The following is an 18,436-nucleotide window of genomic DNA, read 5'->3' on the forward strand; positions in this document are numbered from 1 at the left end:
GGAAATAACCATTATTTTTAAATCAGTCACCTATATTATACCATTTATAATATTTCTGACTTTTCACTTTTGTTTTCTAAGTAGTACTATAGAGAATATTCTTTTCTTTAGATATATGTGTAATCCTTAATTATCTTAGCATAAAGTCCTGGAAAGCCACAAATTCTTAATAAGAATGAAATTGTAACTGCTGGAGATCTCCACTTGGGTTCTTGGTTTAATCTGTCACATTATGTATTTATATGTCATTCATAAATGAGCTGGGTTAAGGAAAGTCATTTCTCACATCTTCCTTACTCTTTGCAAAAATTCATTGAAAATTCAGTGAAGCCCTTGAGAATGCAATTCGCTTGCTTTTGTTTCATGATTGTCTCATTTCCCTTTTCCTGCCAGAATACCTCCCGTGGGCTTTTTTTAACATCAGTTCCCCATATAAACTGAATTGAGATCTTCTAAACAACTCTCAATATAGCATTTTCATAAAAAGTAAAAGTTGGCGAAATTCCACACTTGTATCCTTAAAAAGGAGGAGAAGAGCTAAGGATGATGATAATTTTTCCCTTCTGAAAAAAACCCCCACCGACACCAAACACCGTTATCTTGATAACTTGCCCACTTAGGTTCAACTGCTTTCAAGAAAGTTAGAGTATTTATACATTTACTATAAATCTGAGACTACTTTAGTAGGCATTCTGGTTAATGGTGGTAAGTGTGTATATTTATATATAAAGTTTTATATTTGTCCAATTGCATTTTATTATAATTCCCAGAGTGAATGCCTTCGTTCTCGTAAGGCCTTAAGGAATATATCAAGATGTTTAAATTAGGAGGAAAAGGGTCAAAACCCAACACAACAAAAAAGACCTCCTATAGTTTTTGAAGTGGTGCAGGGATTTGCTTATTGCTCAAGTCTGTCTATTAAAGGAATTAATTATACATTTGCATTTACTTTTAGATTAACTGTGGAAGTCCGAAATGATCTGGATTTCAATGAGATGTCTGGCGTAAATTTGTGTTTGTATGAAAATGGTATTTGATGCAAATGGCCCATGGAATCAGTCATTTCTCCCTTTACATGGTTATCGTATTATCTGAAACGTGTTCATATTAAAGCCGTGTCCTCCCTTTGTACAGTTCCGTGGTAACTGAGATTGCAGAAGCAGGTCCAGGTGGGAAAGAAAGATTTACAGCGTCCTTTCCACTCCTCATTCTCAACTGACCCAAACTATATAGAAAATTAGTAAGTATAGTAAGTGCAGTTCCAGCTATAAAAAAATGTGTACTCTTAGTCCTTAAATTATTGGAATCTGTTAATTTTCTTCGTATTATTTTTTTAATGTTTATTTATTTATTTTGGGGGAGAGAGAGCGAGGGAGGAGGAGAGAGAGGGAGAGAGAGAGAATCCCAAGCAGGCTCTGTGCTGTCAGTGCGGAGCCCGATGCAGGGCTCCATCTCATGAAATGTGAGATCGTGACCGGAGCTGAAATCAAGAGTCAGACGCTTACCTGACTAAGCCACCTGGGCGCCCCTTAATTTTCTCTTTAAATGGAGTGGGTGTCAGACTCTTCATCTGTAACCCGAATCCAGGACTAAGTATGTAAACCTTACCGTGAATTGTTCCATATTTTTCCCTTAGACATGACAGATACAAGTAAGGCATGAAGAAATCCCACACTGTGTCCAAATATATATGTTTATTTTGTGTCAGGGCTGAAAATTTCTGAATTTGCTCTGTGGTACAAGTAATCAGGGTTAGAAATAGAGGACATATATTTTATTTTGCCTTTCACTTATGGTGCCTGTTTGGGGGCACAGTTTTGAGTGTTGGTCTTTAGAAAGAATATGCTTGATCATAAGGATTGAGGGAACAAGAACAGGAAATATTCTAGTGGGTCTCTAAAATGGAACCCTAGCTGTCATGGGTGTTATTTCTGAACCTTGGTCTCATGGTTTCCCACAGGGGGATTGTTCAATGGGATGAGAAAGAGGATGCTGGTCATGGGAGCAGTAAATAAAGTTATTTAGGACAAATACGTAGATGTGCCTTTCATAATTCACCTAAGGGTAAAAAAGCTTGAGTTACAGTTCTGGGGTGATCTTGCTTGTACTCGTGTAGAATAAGGCAGAAATTAAATGCCGGACTTTAGTATTAGATATGACTTCTACTTTTCCACCTATAAACTGTCATCTTGGACAGATAGCAAATTTAGTTGCTGTGAGCCTCAATTTCTCATTTATAAAATGAGCATCATGTTGCATGGGGTTGTTAGAGGAAGTTAAGTGAAATAGTAAAGCAGGTAGAGCCTCGGTAATTGCTCGTTTGCCTTCACTCTCTTTTCCCTTGGGTGGCAACAGTAAGGAGTTCTTACAGCTGGGTTTTGTGTAAGCTAACTTTGGATAACTGTCCATTACCATATGCCATTCTTTGTTACCATCAATGCAAATTAGTTTATGTCCTTTGTTTCATATCCTGTGTAATTTTTTAAACTTGAATTATGATAAAACATGAAATCAGCTGTTGTTTTTCCTCAGTGTGGGGGAAAGGAGCTGAGGTGGGGTGTGAAAATGTGATTGAGTACTGTTATTAAAAATATTGCTATCATTGGTTGGCCAGTGTGTGGGCAAAACAGGTGAAAGGGACTAAGAGGTACAAACTTTCAGTTGTAAAATAAGCCACGGGGATGAAAAGTAGAGCAAAAAACAGAAGAAAGGAAAGGATATTGCTAATGGGATCATTTATCAAATCCAGTAAAAAACAAAAGTAAGTTTAAAAAAATTATTTGGGGGGCGCCTGGGTGGCGCAGTCGGTTAAGTGTCCGACTTCAGCCAGGTCACGATCTCGCGGTCCGGGAGTTCGAGCCCCGCGTCCGGCTCTGGGCTGATGGCTCAGAGCCTGGAGCCTGATTCCGATTCTGTGTCTCCCTCTCTCTCTGCCCCTCCCCCATTCATGCTCTGTCTCTCTCTGTCCCCCAAAAAATAAATAAACGTTGAAAAAAAAAATTTTTAAAAAATAAAAAAATTATTTGGTATATTTCCCAAAGAATGAAAACGTGAAAGAGTTACATTCTTTGTCAGATTGAAAGAACAACAGTGCATTGAAGTTCAGTCTGTTGAATCAATTCTCAGAGATATAGGAAAAAAATAGTGTTGAGATAGATATATATAATTTTTTTTTTTTTTTTTTTTTTTTTTTTTACTTTTTAATGCTTATTTATTTGTGAGAGAAAGAGAGTATGAGCAGGCGACGGGCAGAGAAAGAGGGAGACAGAATCCGAAGCAGGCTCCAGGCTCCGAGCTGTCCGCACACAGCCCAATGAGGAGCTTGAACTCAGGAACCTCGAACTCACAAACCTTGAGATCATGACCTGAGCTGAAGTCTGACACTTAACCAACTGAGCCACACAGGCGCCCCGTAGTAGTGATATAATTTCTTAAACTCAAGTTCAAAGCAAAATCAGAATGTTAGGGTACAGGTTCAATCCTGTGTTCCTTGAGGCAACTGTTTCTAAATATGTAACTTTAAACCTTGTACCTAGTGACACTAAAACGAATTTTAATTGGCTATAATGTTTTATACTAATGAGGAGTTTGCCTGGAATACTAAGTCCTCGAGGACTTGAGAGAGTGGAGGTGGGGTGACAGTTTAGGGAAGGTTTTAGAAAGGAGGTAGGGTCTGCCTTTCTCTCCCAAAGACAGATTGGGAAGCACCTTTTTCATGTGGTCATTGTCCCTTAGAACTGTAAAAAAAAAAAAAAAAAAAAAAAAAAAAATGTAATCCTTTTAGAAACTTGTGTAGTTAGACTAAGGTTATTTGCTTTGTTCCTTATTAGTGTTTCATTTAGTAGAGTCTAGCCAAGGTTTAGAAAAGTAATCTCCCCCTAAATAAAAGGAAGCATAAAACAATAATTGACTTGGCACAAATGAATTCATTGTTCCTAGGGCTCTTCCTACCATTTTGCCTTTATTTCAGTCCAACAGATAGATTTTTAGCGCTTTCTGTGTGTATGATTCTGTTTTTGAAAGGCAGGTGAAAAGATCCTGATTGAAGGGACAAGGTGTTTATTGCATCCCTATCATATGCCAAGAACCAAGCTAGGTTTATATATAGTGTCTCACTTAATTATAACAGCAATTCTCTGAGGTAGGTAGTGTTTTATGAAAGAGGAAATTGAGATTGACAGAGGTGAAGTAACTTGTGTAAGGTCAGACAATTGCAAAGTACAGAACAGTATTTTAAAACTCAGGTTTGTCTGACTCCTGGGCGGTACTTTCTTTTAGACTTGACTCTCTGGGGTTTCCAGGTAGAAAGAGTATCCTTTGTTATACTCATTCTTAGATTTATTTTAGGGCCTGCTTTGTCTTAAATTGTGGTTTGCGTAAGCAGATAATGCTGATTTCACAGATGTACTGTGGCCTGGCTTACCTCTATTATAAAAAGGATATAATTGACCGGGATCTAAAGATCTACTATATATGCATATAGAATCATCTGTTTCAAAGTTACTCTGGATACAATGGGCCTTTTAAAAAATTCTTGACTTTCTATATTTGTAGGTGAACTTGATAATGGGAGCAGATTCTAATTGGAGGATTCTTTTATCATAAAATTTCACGCCAAAATTTGATCGTGAAAAACTCCGACGTGAATTCAGTAAATTTTTATTTACTTGGCTTAATTGTTTGAGTGAGTAAATATTTTTTAATGTCTTAAAAAAACATAGAATAGTTTCAGGTATACATGATAGTGATCCCCACGGTAAGTCTAGGTACCATCTGTCGCCAAAGTTATTACTGTTAATACTGTGTGGTATTTAGTGTGCACCCCATGCTGTCCTTTACACCCTGGCGTCTTACTTATTTTGTAACCGGAAGTTTGTGCCCTTTGCCTTATTTATGCTCATGCTTGCTATATGCTAGGCACTCTTCTAAGAACTCCTCAAATATTCATTCTTTTTGTCCTCCTAATAACTCCATGCGGTGGCTACTGCTATTTTCTTATCTGCAGATGAGAAGTTGGAAGAGCAGAGAGGTGCAATCACTTCCTAGGGCCCCAGAACCAGGAGAAAGGGAATTGGGATTCTAACCCATGCAGTCCCGTTCAAGAGGATGGTCTCTTAACCCAACTGTGTTCTTAACTGGTTAACTGTGACGTTTTGTCAGTAGTGAGTGGAGACGACTTGCAGAGAATTTGATTTCTTTGAACTTTTTTCCAAAAAAGAAGTGCAGCCTTATTTTGTTTTCAGTGATGTACGTGGAAAAAAGTAATAAGTGGGTATCTGATTAGGCACAAAAAGGCAGGTAGTTCATTGAGGTGAAATTAAGTAATGTATCACAAGTATGCTAGTCCCAGATGTTGACAGGATTCTGAATTTTTGGTGACTTTGGTATGAAAGGCAAAGACTAAAAAAGGTATGATTAAAAACTTGGACTTTGACACAATAGAAAATTATTTCTTGACTGTTTCTTTTCGACAGTCTCAGCATTATATAATCTGGATCTGGGTTCTTTCTCACATGTACTTGTTGCAAATATTTTGTTCTAGTCTGTGACTTTCCTTTTCATGCTCATAACTGTCTTTGGAAAAGCGGAAAGTCCTAATTGTGATGAAGTACAATTTATCAACTTTTTTTTTTTTTTATGGGTAGGCCGTTTTTATCTTAAGAAATCTTTTCTCTCTCAAGGCCATGAAGATTTTCTTCCATGTCTTGTTCTACAGGTTTTATTGTTTTAACTTTTATTTTTGAATTTATGGCTCATTTGGAGTTAATTTGTTTCTAAGTGTGAGGTAAGAGTCAGAATTTGTGCCTTTTCTTTTTCTTGTCTGTGTAGGTAACTGTTGTTCCAGCGTATTTTGTTCAAAATATTTTTTTTCCATCATCGTGTTACCTTGCTGCCTGTATTTTTTTTAAGTTTATTTATTTATTTTGAGAGAGAGAGCGCGAGTGCCCCTGAGTGTGTGAGTGGGGGAGGGGCAGAGAGAAAGAGAGAGAGAGAGAGAGAGAGAGAGAGAGAGAGAGAGAGAATCCCAAACAGAATTGTGTTGTCAGCCCAGAGCCCGATGGGGGCTCCATCTCACAAACCAGGAGATCATGACCTGAGCTGAGATCAGGCGTCAGAGGCTTAACTGACTGTGAGCCACCCAGGCGCCCATCCTTGCCTTCTTTATAGAAAAATCAATTAGCTATACTTGTGTTGGTAGCTATACTTGTGTTGGTCTGTTTTCTTTATTGTTAATCTGAATATCGGTTTTTATCCCAATAATTCACTGTCTTAATTACTATATCTTTCTAATAAATCTTGAAATTGGGTAGCATGATTTCTTCAACTTTCCAACGTGGTTCTGAGTATCTCTCTCTACTTTTTCAGATCATATTTTCCTTTAATTCTTTGAACTCATTTATAATAATTGCTTTAAAGTCTTTGTCTGCTAAGTCCAACATCTGGGCCATCTTGGACATGATTTCTTTTGACTGCTTTTTTTGTTCTTGACTGTGGATCACATTTTCCTTTTTCTTTATATGTTTAATAATTTTTTATTCAATAGTAGATACTATGGGAACTACAATATTATTTTTATTTATCTTCCTCTGAAAAATTTTTATGCTTGTTTTAGCAGAGACTTTGGTTGCTGGCAAATCACCCTGAACTTCTGGATGTTTGGATTTATGCTTTATTAAATAAGTGCATTTCTGTGGAAAGCCCAAGGTGCTTCCTAAAATCTTTATACATAGTGGGACTCAATGTTCATACTGTCTCCTGCAGATCTTGTTGAGGGTTGGTTTTAGAATTTATTAGGGTGTGTCGAGTCTAGGGCTTATTCTAGAGCAATTTCCAAGTATTTTGGCGTTTTTTTCTATTCCGAAGAGCTTTTGTTTATTTGGGTCATATATAACATTAGAAATCAAAACTATAATCTTCATAAAGGTACTCATTTATTTAGCAAATACTAAATTCACTATATATTGAGAGAAATAATGTTGTTATGAAAAGTAGCTATGTTTTCCAAAACCAAAAATTAGTAAAAATATTGGCATTAATGCATACAGTCTTTATTATCTGGCTTAATCAAAGACAACGGGATCCTCATGTCTGCTTTTGTGTGCAATATGTTCTGATGAAGAAAATTCAGATTTATAGGTGGAAGAGGGAAATGTATATAATAACATTTTCGAATAATTGTGAGTATTCTTCTTTGATATCCCAATCCAAACTTGACAAGTGGTAGACTCTAAATAGGCAATTGCCATATGGAAACAAACCATAACAGAAAACTTTCTATACTCTGTAACATCACAGTCTATTGATCTGTGTTTCACTTTGAAAGGTTCTGTACTCAAATACGATTTTGTAGGTTTCCATTGGTCATTTTGAAAATATTAACTCACTGAGTTGGAAATTCCAAGATGTTGACACATTTTAAATCTATACCAAAAAACTACTTTTGTTATACCAATGTCAGCAGAAAAGTCTACGTTCAAATTTATGTAGAGAGAAAAAAAAATTTGCAAAATTCTAATTTTTGCGTGAAAACTTAAATTTTCCATCATTGGCATTTTAACAATGCCTGCCAGATACCAAGTCTGAATGACCATAATATTTGTTCTTCTTTTCATTAAAAATGGTGCATCATGACAAAAAGTGGCTAGTTCAGCTTGCAACCACAGTAATCCCATGAGTCCTTTAACTGAGATAGTAGAAGTCTTTATGCATGTTCCAGTTCTTCACAGAGAACGTTAAGAAGATGTGTATCTGTGGGTAAAGATTTAATACAATTAATAATTTTTACTGTCGTTAAGGACATTCTAAAATGAAACCACTTTATTTATTTATTTTTTCTTTCAAGGCAGTGAAGAATGCAGGGATCCCTAGTATAGTTTGGGGCCACTGCCTTGGTTTGTGCTAAGTTACCAGCAGTTTTATTCGTTGCTTTTGTACCTTCAGTGCAGATGTTAATAATAATCAAACAGGGAAGTTAGTGACGTTGTAGACCCCAAGTCTCTACTCTAGGGTGTGGTGCGTATTCATAACTCAGATGGCCTTTTGTTTTCTCAGCTCTGCACTGTGTTGAGGAGGTGTTTTTAGTATCTCCGTACTTTCTTAAAGCCAGAATTTCAGTTTCTCTCAGCACTACTGCCCACCCCTTGCACTTTTTGACTCCACTGACTGTGTGATGTGCTCAACCCAACAGTAGCTACTACCTGTCAAGCCTCGGGTGGTCTTACCTTATACAAACGATACGAGGCCAGCCCACAGCCTTGTTATCACAAGGGACCCCTACACAGACATTTGGGCCCTGCTCGCTGCCTCGTCCCTCCTCTCCAGTTTTCCATCCTGCAGATTCCAACCAGTTCATGTTCTCCGAATTCAGATCTCTGTCTTCTCAGCTCAGCGTGACCACCTTGTTCTGCTCTGATTCTAGTTGTAAGCAGGTGGTTGCCAAATTGTCACGGACAGAGTCGAGTGATCATGGTACCCATCTTTTGAGTTTCCTTTCTTTCAAAGGTCACAGTTTAGCACCACCGTTGATCACTGCCTTCAAAGATTCTTTTTGGTTCTTTTACAACTTTGCTCTATCAGTTTTTATAGTTTCATCTAACTTAGATATTTCAGGTTGTCTTTTATTACATTAAACACAATGAACATAGTTCTTTTTGGTTTTCAGTCTTTGCTTGTTTATTAAATAGCATAGTTCTTTTTATAACGTATCTGGTAGTTCTTTCTGATATCTAAAGTTTTTGTGGAGTTTTTCTGTGTGTGTTGTTTATTGATATTCATTGTTGCTTCTGCATTTTGGATTACCTCTGTACTTGGTTATCTTGGCTATGTGGTGGGCCTTTTACTCTAAATTTAACTGTAAGGACTAACTTTTTGCCCTTTGATGAAAGTACTTTCCCCTGAGAGGATGGGCATATATGTTTGCCAGATGTCCTGACATTACTGCCAGTCTGGGACCACCTTCAAATTAAACTCAAGGCTTCACATAGTTTGGACACCCAAAGTTTCCAACCAGAGGGATGATTCTGTGCTAGGGTGAGTTCAGGTCACTTTATCCTCATCCTGAGGATATAGCCCTTTTTGTATGGGGACAGTCTTTGTTAGAATCCTTACTTTGTTGGCGGGGGGGGGGGGGGGCAGAAATGATTGCTGTTTCCTGTGTCCTATGAGACATTGAAAGGGCAACTTATATTTTTCTGGATTAGTAAGTGCTTTCGGAACAAAGGCAGTTTCCATTTATGTTTGTCCTCTGGATTCCCATTTGTGCCTTAGTTTTGGGCTAGTAATTCTTTATCATTAGCTCTTAGATGAAGTTATGTTTTTGTTTTAAATCTAGTTCTGTTCATTATTCACAGCCTAAGGATTGGTCCAAATAAATGGTCAGCCAGTATTGAAAAGAGAAAATTGTCATTCAAATTCTAACTCAGTGCTCACTTCGGCAGCACATATACTAAATTCTATTTCAGATTCAGTAAGCCATACTACTATGTAGGATAACACTGGTTACTTGAATTTTCATGTCTACTGTTAGTGATAAATCAACTCTTGATGATTTTTTAAAATAAAATACGGTAGTTTACCTTTATGCCATAGTAAGTAAAGTGTATCCTGAATGAAAAGATAAATGGCTTTTCAAAAAATGTGTACAATATATAAATATATACAGGATTTATAATACCATGCCATTACATCTTATATACAATTATAATATTGTACATGTTCCTGTGGAAAAAGGCAATCTGAATAGATATTAACCTCAGGATATGCCATGTATATCACTTAGAAAAAATAATTTGTTGTGGTGCTTGGGTGGCTGTGTCGGTTGAGTGTCCGACTCTTGATTTCGGCTCAGGTCATGATCTTTGACAAAGCCTGCTTGGGATTCTCTCTCATCCTCTCTCTCTGCCCCTCCTCCCCTGCACATGCTCTGTCTCTCTCAAAATAAATAAATACACATTAAAAAAAAAAGAAAAAGTAATCTGTCTTTTAAAAGCCATGTGTGTTGGTCAGAGTCCTATATATTGAAGATTGTAGCTAGTTAAAATTTGGCCACTTGATATTTGCTCTAAGATTAGGTTTTATTTGCTAAAAGATCTAATGAATTTAGTCCTCTCTGTGATTGAATTTTGGAAGCTCAGTCAGATGACTATCTCTATACTCATAAAAATAAGATGACTGTGAAATACATTTTAACATAAACATAACTGCTTTTAAAATTGAGTATTCAGGGGCCTGGGTGGCTCAGTTGGTTAGGTCATGATCTTGATTTCAGCTCAGGTCGTGATCTTGTGGTTCATGACGTTGAGCCCCACATCAGGCTCCACACTCAGCTTGGGATTCTCTCCCTCCTCTTCTCTCTGCTCCTGTCCAACTTGTTCTCTCTCTCTCTTCTCTCTCTCTCTCTCTCTTTCTCTCTCTCTCTCTCAAAAATAAATAAACAAATAAATAAAATTGAGTGTTCATTGTGAGGAACAGTTTTAGACCTTTAATGTAGCTCTAAAATTCACATAACAAAGAATTTACAATATTTTATTAGAGGATTTCTACATTTTATAGTGAAAAGTATATTAAACACTTTTTGGCAACTTACCTAAAAGTCTTGGTATGTTTTTAGCTTGGATATTTGTATGGTTTTTATTTCTTTTCTTTTCTTTTCTTTTTTTTTTTTTAATTTTTTTTTTCAACGTTTCTTTATTTTTGGGACAGAGAGAGACAGAGCATGAACGGGGGAGGGGCAGAGAGAGAGGGAGACACAGAATCGGAAACAGGCTCCAGGCTCTGAGCCATCAGCCCAGAGCCTGACGCGGGGCTCGAACTCACGGACTGTGAGATCGTGACCTGGCTGAAGTCGGACGCTTAACCGACTGCGCCACCCAGGCGCCCCTCTTTTATCTTCTTAAATAAGTTACTAATACCTATAATTAAATACAATCTACCATACTAGCACTTGGTATTTTTCTAGGAATTTGATAGGATGAGGCTTTGCATACATGTAAAAATACTTTCTTTTTATTCAGAAGAATTAAAATGATAGGCATGCTTAAATTCAATAGTTTTGAGAAATGAAACAGTTTCAATTTCTACTGTATTGGTCACAAGGTAAAGGCGTGCTTTTGAATCTGGCTCACTATAGCTGAATGCTTGCACCAGAAATAGGAAAATCACATGTCCTTCTTGGCATAAGCTCTTTTGAGAATGACAGTTTGAATATTGTAATCCTACCTTGGTTTTAACTATCTGTTGTTATGCCAGCTGCTATATTTTCTCCATCCTCCTAAACTCAGAAGGACATAAATGGATTTGAAATCCATCAGTCGAACAATTGGATATAGACAAGTCATTTGGGATTCGAGATTTGATGATGACCTAATTGGTTAAAGATAGTACAAGGAGATTTTTGAATGGCCACAGTAGTCTTGAATTTATGTACTGAATCGTTACTCAGATTTTAGTTTCCTTGTTTTTCTTTCAAACCTCACTTTCTGTATTGTTTGTATATTTTGGGAACTTTGCTTCAGACGTTGTGCTACTTTTGAAGGAGACTGTTTTATATGAGTGTGTTGTCAGTGTATGTTGATGTTACAAGATGAATTTCTTTTTTTTAAGTTTATTTATTTTGATGTCGATTTTTGAGAGAGAGAAAGAGAGAAAGAGAGAGAGAGAGAGACAGAGCGCAAGTGGGGGAGGGGCAGACAGGGAGACACAGAATCCTAAGCAGGCTCCAAGCTGTCAACACAGAGCCAATGTGGGGCTTGAACTCACAAACCCTGAGATCATGACCTGAGCCAAAGTCCGACACTTAACGGACTGAGCCGCCCACGTGCCCCACTACTTATTTATTTTGAGAGAGAGAGAGAGAGAGCATGTGAGCGGATGTGTGCAAATGCAGAGGAGGGGTAGAGAGAGAGGAATTTCTAATTGTAGTATGCATTGCAAGTCACATTTTGTAACTATTCGGTAGCTCAGAAGTTTGAATGCAAAATTTGAAGCAGAATTGAGAATTCCACATGTCACCAGTTCAAGTGTAGACTGTCATTCTTGAAAGCCATTGTTTTACCTTTGCCTGATGTATGTGCTGTTCGTCTGGCGTTGGAAAACAGAGAAACAACTCCGCATAGAGAATAGTGTGAAACAGAATTTCAATCGGAGGAATTGTTTGGGAGTCGGTTGGGACGCTTTAGTATGTACCCCACAACTTCCATTGATTATGGGTTCTACTTTGAGTTTTGTTTTTGTTAGCTAAAGTGTTAGGGTGAATGAAAAACTTTTTTTTTTTTTTTTAATTTTGATTTAGAGGGAGGGAAGGAAAAGGTTCTACTCGAAATAACTTTTTTTTTCTTTTTAATTGAGTTTCTACCTTAGACATTTAGACATCATCTGCCTAGTCCAGCTCCTCCACTTTATAGACTTGGGAAGTCTGGTCCAGAGAATTTTTTTGATTCTCAAACCATATGAGGTAGAGGACTAGGTTTTTCTTCCTCCCCAGGGTATGGCAGGCCAATAATTTTGTAAAGTACAATAAAAATGAAATACCAGTAAATAATTTTATAATAACATACACAATTCTAGATGCTTCCTCTTAATTTCTGTGCTTATTTCAATGTAGATGGATTACAAAGAGTTCTGGGACTAGAATAGTCCATAGACCATATTTGGTATATCACTGTCAAGGTAGGCGTTGGCAGACGGTCATATATGGGCCAAATACAGCTCACCCCTTGCGTTTTGTATGTAAGCTAAGAATTGCTTTTACATTTTTCAGTGATTTTTAAAAAAATCACAGTACTAGTATTTTGTGACACATGAAAACTATATAAAATTAATGTTTCACCGTCCTTAACTAAGATTTTATTGAAGCACAGCCACACACATTCTTTTAAGTATTGTCTGGAGCTACTTTTCCCCTGTAAGGATGAGGTTGAGGCAGGGATGAGTAGTTGAGACAGAGACCATATGGTCTACAGAGGCTGATGTATTTACTATCAGACCCTTTGCAGAAAAAATAAAGATTTAAAGAGCTGGCTCTAGGACAGAGCATTGAATTAGTAGTTAGTGGTAGAGTTGAGAGCACAAACAAGGTCTCCATTTACAAACGTGCTTTAAATATTGTCGTTAGCTGCTGTGTAGCACAGGCTCCGTGCTTAGTGCTTTGCCTGCCACGGTTCTGTAAACTTCCCAGCACTGCCCTTTTACACAAGTTAGAGAATTGTTAGCTTACTTCTAGTTATAGATGCCTTTATTGCCCCTAAATCTCTCTTCTTTTTAAATTTTTATGTTTATTTATTTTTGAGAGAGAGAGACAGAGCACAAGCAGGGGAGGAGCAGAGAGAGACAGAGGCACAGAATCCAAAGCAGGCTCCAGGCTGTGAGCTGTCCGCACAGAGCCTGATAAAGGGCTCGAATCCACAAACCAGGAGATCGTGACCTGAGCCAAAGTCGGACACTTAACCGACTGAGCCACCCAGGCGCCCCCCCAAAATTCTTAATTCTACTGAGTTTTGGTTTTTAGTTAACTGCTCTCCAGTTAATTAAAAATGATTGAATATTTTCTAATGTAGATTTTGTTGTCAGCATCTGCTTCAGAAAATTCAACTTCTTCTTCCCTGTTGCTACTTTAGTTTGCACTGTTTCTGTGCGTTCGGGTCTAATGAAAGAAATACATAGGACTCAGAATCTTTAGAAAACAGATATTTTTAGTAACAAGATTGCTTCTTTAAAAGTCACCTAAAATAAAGCAAAACTGCCGCCAAACTTAATGGCAGATTTCTATTGTAAAATAGCAGAAATATAACAGGTAAAGTACTAGTTACAACAAAAAAGATCGAGATTTTAGGTGACTTTTGGAGAAACAATAAGGCTTTCAGGTTTTTTCCTCTACCTCATAAACTGCAAAATAAAAGCTCCCATCATATAATTGTCAAGCCTTGTTAAATGAACATACTGCTTTACTTATTTAAAGCAGCTCTGAAGTTCTCAAAGTATGCAGTAAAAAAACTCTGTTTTTCATGGGGCTGTTACTTCTTTGTTTTCCTACCCTTTGCATGTGATCAGTCAGCTACTAAATAAAGATAGAGCCATAGCTGTCAGCTTTACATTTGATACATGAGTCTGCTTCATGATAAAGACCCTTTATAAGCCAGACCTTCATGTTGGGATTTCTTCTTGGAATTAAAAAAAACAAAAGCAAAAACAAAACTGTTGCCATGAAAGCTTACTCATCGTGATGAAAGAGTAACCACGGTTTGAGATTGTGGTACTTGCTCTTTTATTCTGTTTACTCTTGAGTCAGTGTGTAAACATCTGGAAAATAATTATGATTGCTTTCATTCAGAGATGAAATAATATGGAAAGTCCTGGCAAAATCTCGCTCCCATCTTCTCAGCCCTGGCTAGTTTTTACTATCCCACATCTGAGAGTGGCCAAGATTTAATGCAAGAGGTGCTGATGAACACTGTTCCGGCAACTGCGTCCTAATTCCAGATAAGGCTATTCCTTTGTACTTTATAACGAAGCCATTGACTAGATGGCTTATGGATTAAAGGAGGGGGAAGAGCTTTATAAACAGCAGGACCTATTACTTAGTAATACAGGAGGATTGCCTTCCATATATTCCCAAGGAATGTATGTACTTTAGCTTGGAAGTGCCAATGAATGAAAATTCGGGACTCACCAACAGCAGTGGCTCCGACGTTTTTAGACATTACATAACATCTCTTTAACCACATATTTGAATATGACATTTCTGCTTTGTTTTAAATTTATGTTGTAGTATAGTGGTAAATGGTAACAGCTACTGTTCTCAGCAGGACACAAAATCTTAACTATTTGAACTGTTAGAAGAACTTGTAATTGAACCCTGCTTGTTTGGACTAGTTGTTATTGTATTTAGTAGCCTAACCGTCCGTTGGGTGGTATTACAGCAACACCCGCCATCCCTCCACGCCCATGTGCTCACATACCAGGTATGGCGGGGAAGTGTTTTGGATTAATAAATCATTACATCTGGATTTGACTCAAACAGTACTTCTCTCCTTTGGGAGCCTCCATGTCTAAGAATTCTCCGTAGCCACTTTCTACCTAATACAGCATGTGCAGCATTCATTCCTCGGCATATATCATAGTGATATTCTGCTTCTAAACATTTTTTATGGAAAGAATTATTGCAGAGGGCAGTTCTTTTTTGCAGCCTGATTGCAGGGGAGCAGGGTTGCATGCATTCCTATGTCCGTTAAACTTCCTGGAAGCAAGCCAGCATGTTCTGGTGAGTTTCCTGTGCAAGCAGCGAGCCACTAAAAGGCTTGCACGGTATTACAACTCTTCTGAGGAGAGGAAGCGTTAGGAAATTCAGCAGTAAAGCAGCAGCAACAAGCAGCCACGGTGGTAGTAAAGATAGGGAGGTTCCCGGTTAGCGTATTTCCCAGTGTGAGGCAGTGAGCACACAGCTTCCCATTCCGCTGCCTGAAGGAGGCAAACCAAAACTGGCTTCTCGCAAGATTTTTCTAGTTTCATGTTTATGATGCTAAGTCATGTGATAATACTGTACCACAAGTTGCCAACTTTGCTTTACTCTAGAGAGGATCCTCTGCTGCAGTGCTTTTTTCCCACCTTTCTGTGTCTTTCTTTCTTCTTTTTTTTTCTTGAAAGAGAAAAAACCGTGCAATGTATGTTTATGCCTACACCATGCCGAGGCGACACTTACCAGTAAATAATCTCTGTATCCCTGAGGTAAGATACTGTTTCTGCTTTCCCTGCACAGTGCTGCTGCAGCACGGAGCCGATCCAAACATTCGGAACACTGATGGGAAATCAGCCCTGGACCTGGCCGACTCTTCAGCGAAAGCTGTCCTCACAGGTAAGGAAACAGAGAGCTACCACGGTGTTTTATCTACGGGACCCCTAGCTTGACTTTACATAAAACCTTTCTGCGCTGAATTTTATTTTCCTGCTGGTTAAGCTCAACAAATATGCGTGCCATTATCTCTACTTTATTATTGATTTGCTATATTAACTGTCTCATTAATTTCTATGCTGTCATAGCATAAGCAGTAAGATTGTTTATTCTGCTTGGAATTTCTGAGAATTACAGCATTAAATGATAGCATAAAGTATTCACTCATGTGTTAGTCCTTTTTTATGGATTCGAGCATAATTTCCCTGAACCTCCTCTTCTCCGTTGATTTCTTTTGAAGACCTTCACCACTGAGCAAGCAAGGGCATTTGTATTACTTATAAAAGTAGTTTTGATTGGAAAGACAACCTGCTGCCTTAATTACTCAGATCAATAGTTAAATAAAATATGATGCTGCTCCTTCCTTGCCGTTCTGTTTATATTTTTATCCTGTCTTCTCACTTTGCCCATGATAGCTAAGTACTTTGTAGATGAGGCAATGTATTGCCTTTTTCTTTCAGATAATGAACATTTGGGGCTTACATATTGGTTTTATTAAGGCAAATGTCAAGAGCCAGCAAAGAGGAGATGCTGGCATAGAAAGGCTGTCTCATAACAATATAGAAAATAATGCTATAAGTGAGAGGATACGGAGCAACTGTTCTCATTGATCTTCGTTCTCAGAATACTGCATTGGATCTATTTTTGTTTTTATTCTTAGCATCTGAGTTCTGCTGCCTTTGCCTTCTTTTACTTAACTGACCTTTGTAATTTGGAGCCTCTTTGTCACTGCAGTGCTAACAGTATTGTTTTAGGTTGTGTGAAAGTAAATGACTTTTACCTTCCTTTTAAATTTGCCCGTGTTTGAAGAAAATAAATCTTATGTTCACTTTTAAGTTTAGAGTACATGCTGCGCATTTTTAACAGAGCCTGAGGTGCATGGAAAATGTTTATACGTAGAAGCTTTGAAAATGTGTGGAATTTTGCTCAATTACTCCACATACACAACTTCTCACTATTGCTAAAATTGAGATAAATCTCTGCTCAATCCGAGTGATAAGACTTTTCACCATTAATTAAGTGATTCGAATTGGTGAAGTCATTTGGTTGCCGAATCAAGATAACATATACTAGAGAAATAAAGCTATTTTAAACCAGTGTAGATAAGAGGAACTTTAAGTATAATTATATAATTTTAACTAATGCAATGAAAAGATACAGCCTCAGGCCTCCTTCCATCCCCTCTTCTCACAAAGCACTAGGGCCGTAGTAGTAGCAGCCTTGGAGTGGGCTGTGACCGGAGGAGAAACAGCGTCCGTGGGAATCGAGATGTGTTCCAAACGCGGACCAAGACTGTCTCTGTGGCTGAGTGTCCTCCTTCTGACCTTTCCTTCTCTTCAACCCTCAACGCCTTTCTTGTCCATCTGTGAGATTCATTTAATGCAGCCGTGTTTTTAAATCCACTTCCAAGTTTTTCCAAAGACAAAGTTGAAATACAAATTATTAACAGCACGAAGCTATGTCCTAACTTGAAATGAATTTCTGGGGGGATGATATTGGCTGCTGTTCGTTTGCAGAAGAGCTTTGGCATAATAACTCATGGAGACTAGATTCCTGGAAGACAGATGCCGTATCTGTTAAGCTTGATTTGAAAACCCTCTTGGGCTGCACTTTGCTTAGATAGGGAGATACTAATTCTCCTTGGTCCTAATACTGAATTCATTAATTGTTCTTTTCATGAATAGTTACCCTTCTGGAAATGATGTACCACTTTTTAGGTTTAAAAGGTAAACATTCTAGTGGTGGTAGTTAATTTTGTGGAAAATATAAGCTAGTGATATTTACACGTTCATATTATATAATCTTAGTGAATTAACACTTTAGGGAAATGGATTCCAAAATGTTTTTCTACCCATACAGGTTTCCTTCCAAGCAGTCCTTTTGAATGGAATTATAGAGGCAATAGTATTTCCAAAGCTAAATTAAAACAAGAAAGCACTGATAAAAAGAGTCTTTTGAAAGGAATGCCTTAATTTATAGAGTTATTAGGGATTATTTTGGGTGATGTGTCATTCTTTGTTTTTATGCCAGGTGGGGTTTTAGTACTGGTACTTAGCTTAAGAGTAAACTTCCTGTTCTTGGTATTTTTCCTCTTTGGGAATTTAGTTGCTGAAGACGGTTTTCTAACATCTTTTATGTTACTACTTATGCATTAGGCAAAACTGTATGCAGATGTCTATGTATATTCCTTAAAGGAAGTTAGCAAAGTGAATATCTCTTTTTATAGAATATTTTAAATATTCTACATTGAAGAAATGACTAATATCCTCGTCTGCATAAAGAATGCATGGATTTTTATGAAGCCATAGAAAACAACAGCATACCTTTAGAATAACTAATTGGAGAGACTCATCAAACTCCTATAGCGCTAAGCGAATGATACCCAAAGAAGAAATCTTGAGGGGTTTTTTTGGTGGTGGTGGTGGTGTTGGTTTTTGTTAGCCACTCTGAAGTTCTGGGCAGTTAACCGAAGATCTTGGAGGTGGTTGTTTG

General features: G+C 37.6%; 1 protein-coding gene across 2 annotated transcripts in view; it reads left to right on the forward strand.

Annotated features, from left to right (window-relative positions):
- The window catches only part of TNKS (tankyrase), a 219,208-nt gene that overhangs the window by 48,019 nt on the left and 152,753 nt on the right, over positions 1–18,436 (forward strand). For both annotated transcript variants that reach the window (XM_045455749.1, XM_045455754.1), the window contains exon 3: positions 15,752–15,847. In XM_045455749.1, coding sequence (XP_045311705.1) covers positions 15,752–15,847 — 96 coding nt within the window. The remainder of the gene's footprint in view (positions 1–15,751; positions 15,848–18,436) is intronic.

The sequence above is a fragment of the Leopardus geoffroyi genome, chromosome B1 (genome assembly GCF_018350155.1).
Source record: "Leopardus geoffroyi isolate Oge1 chromosome B1, O.geoffroyi_Oge1_pat1.0, whole genome shotgun sequence".
In the NCBI taxonomy this organism is placed as follows: domain Eukaryota; kingdom Metazoa; phylum Chordata; class Mammalia; order Carnivora; family Felidae; genus Leopardus; species Leopardus geoffroyi.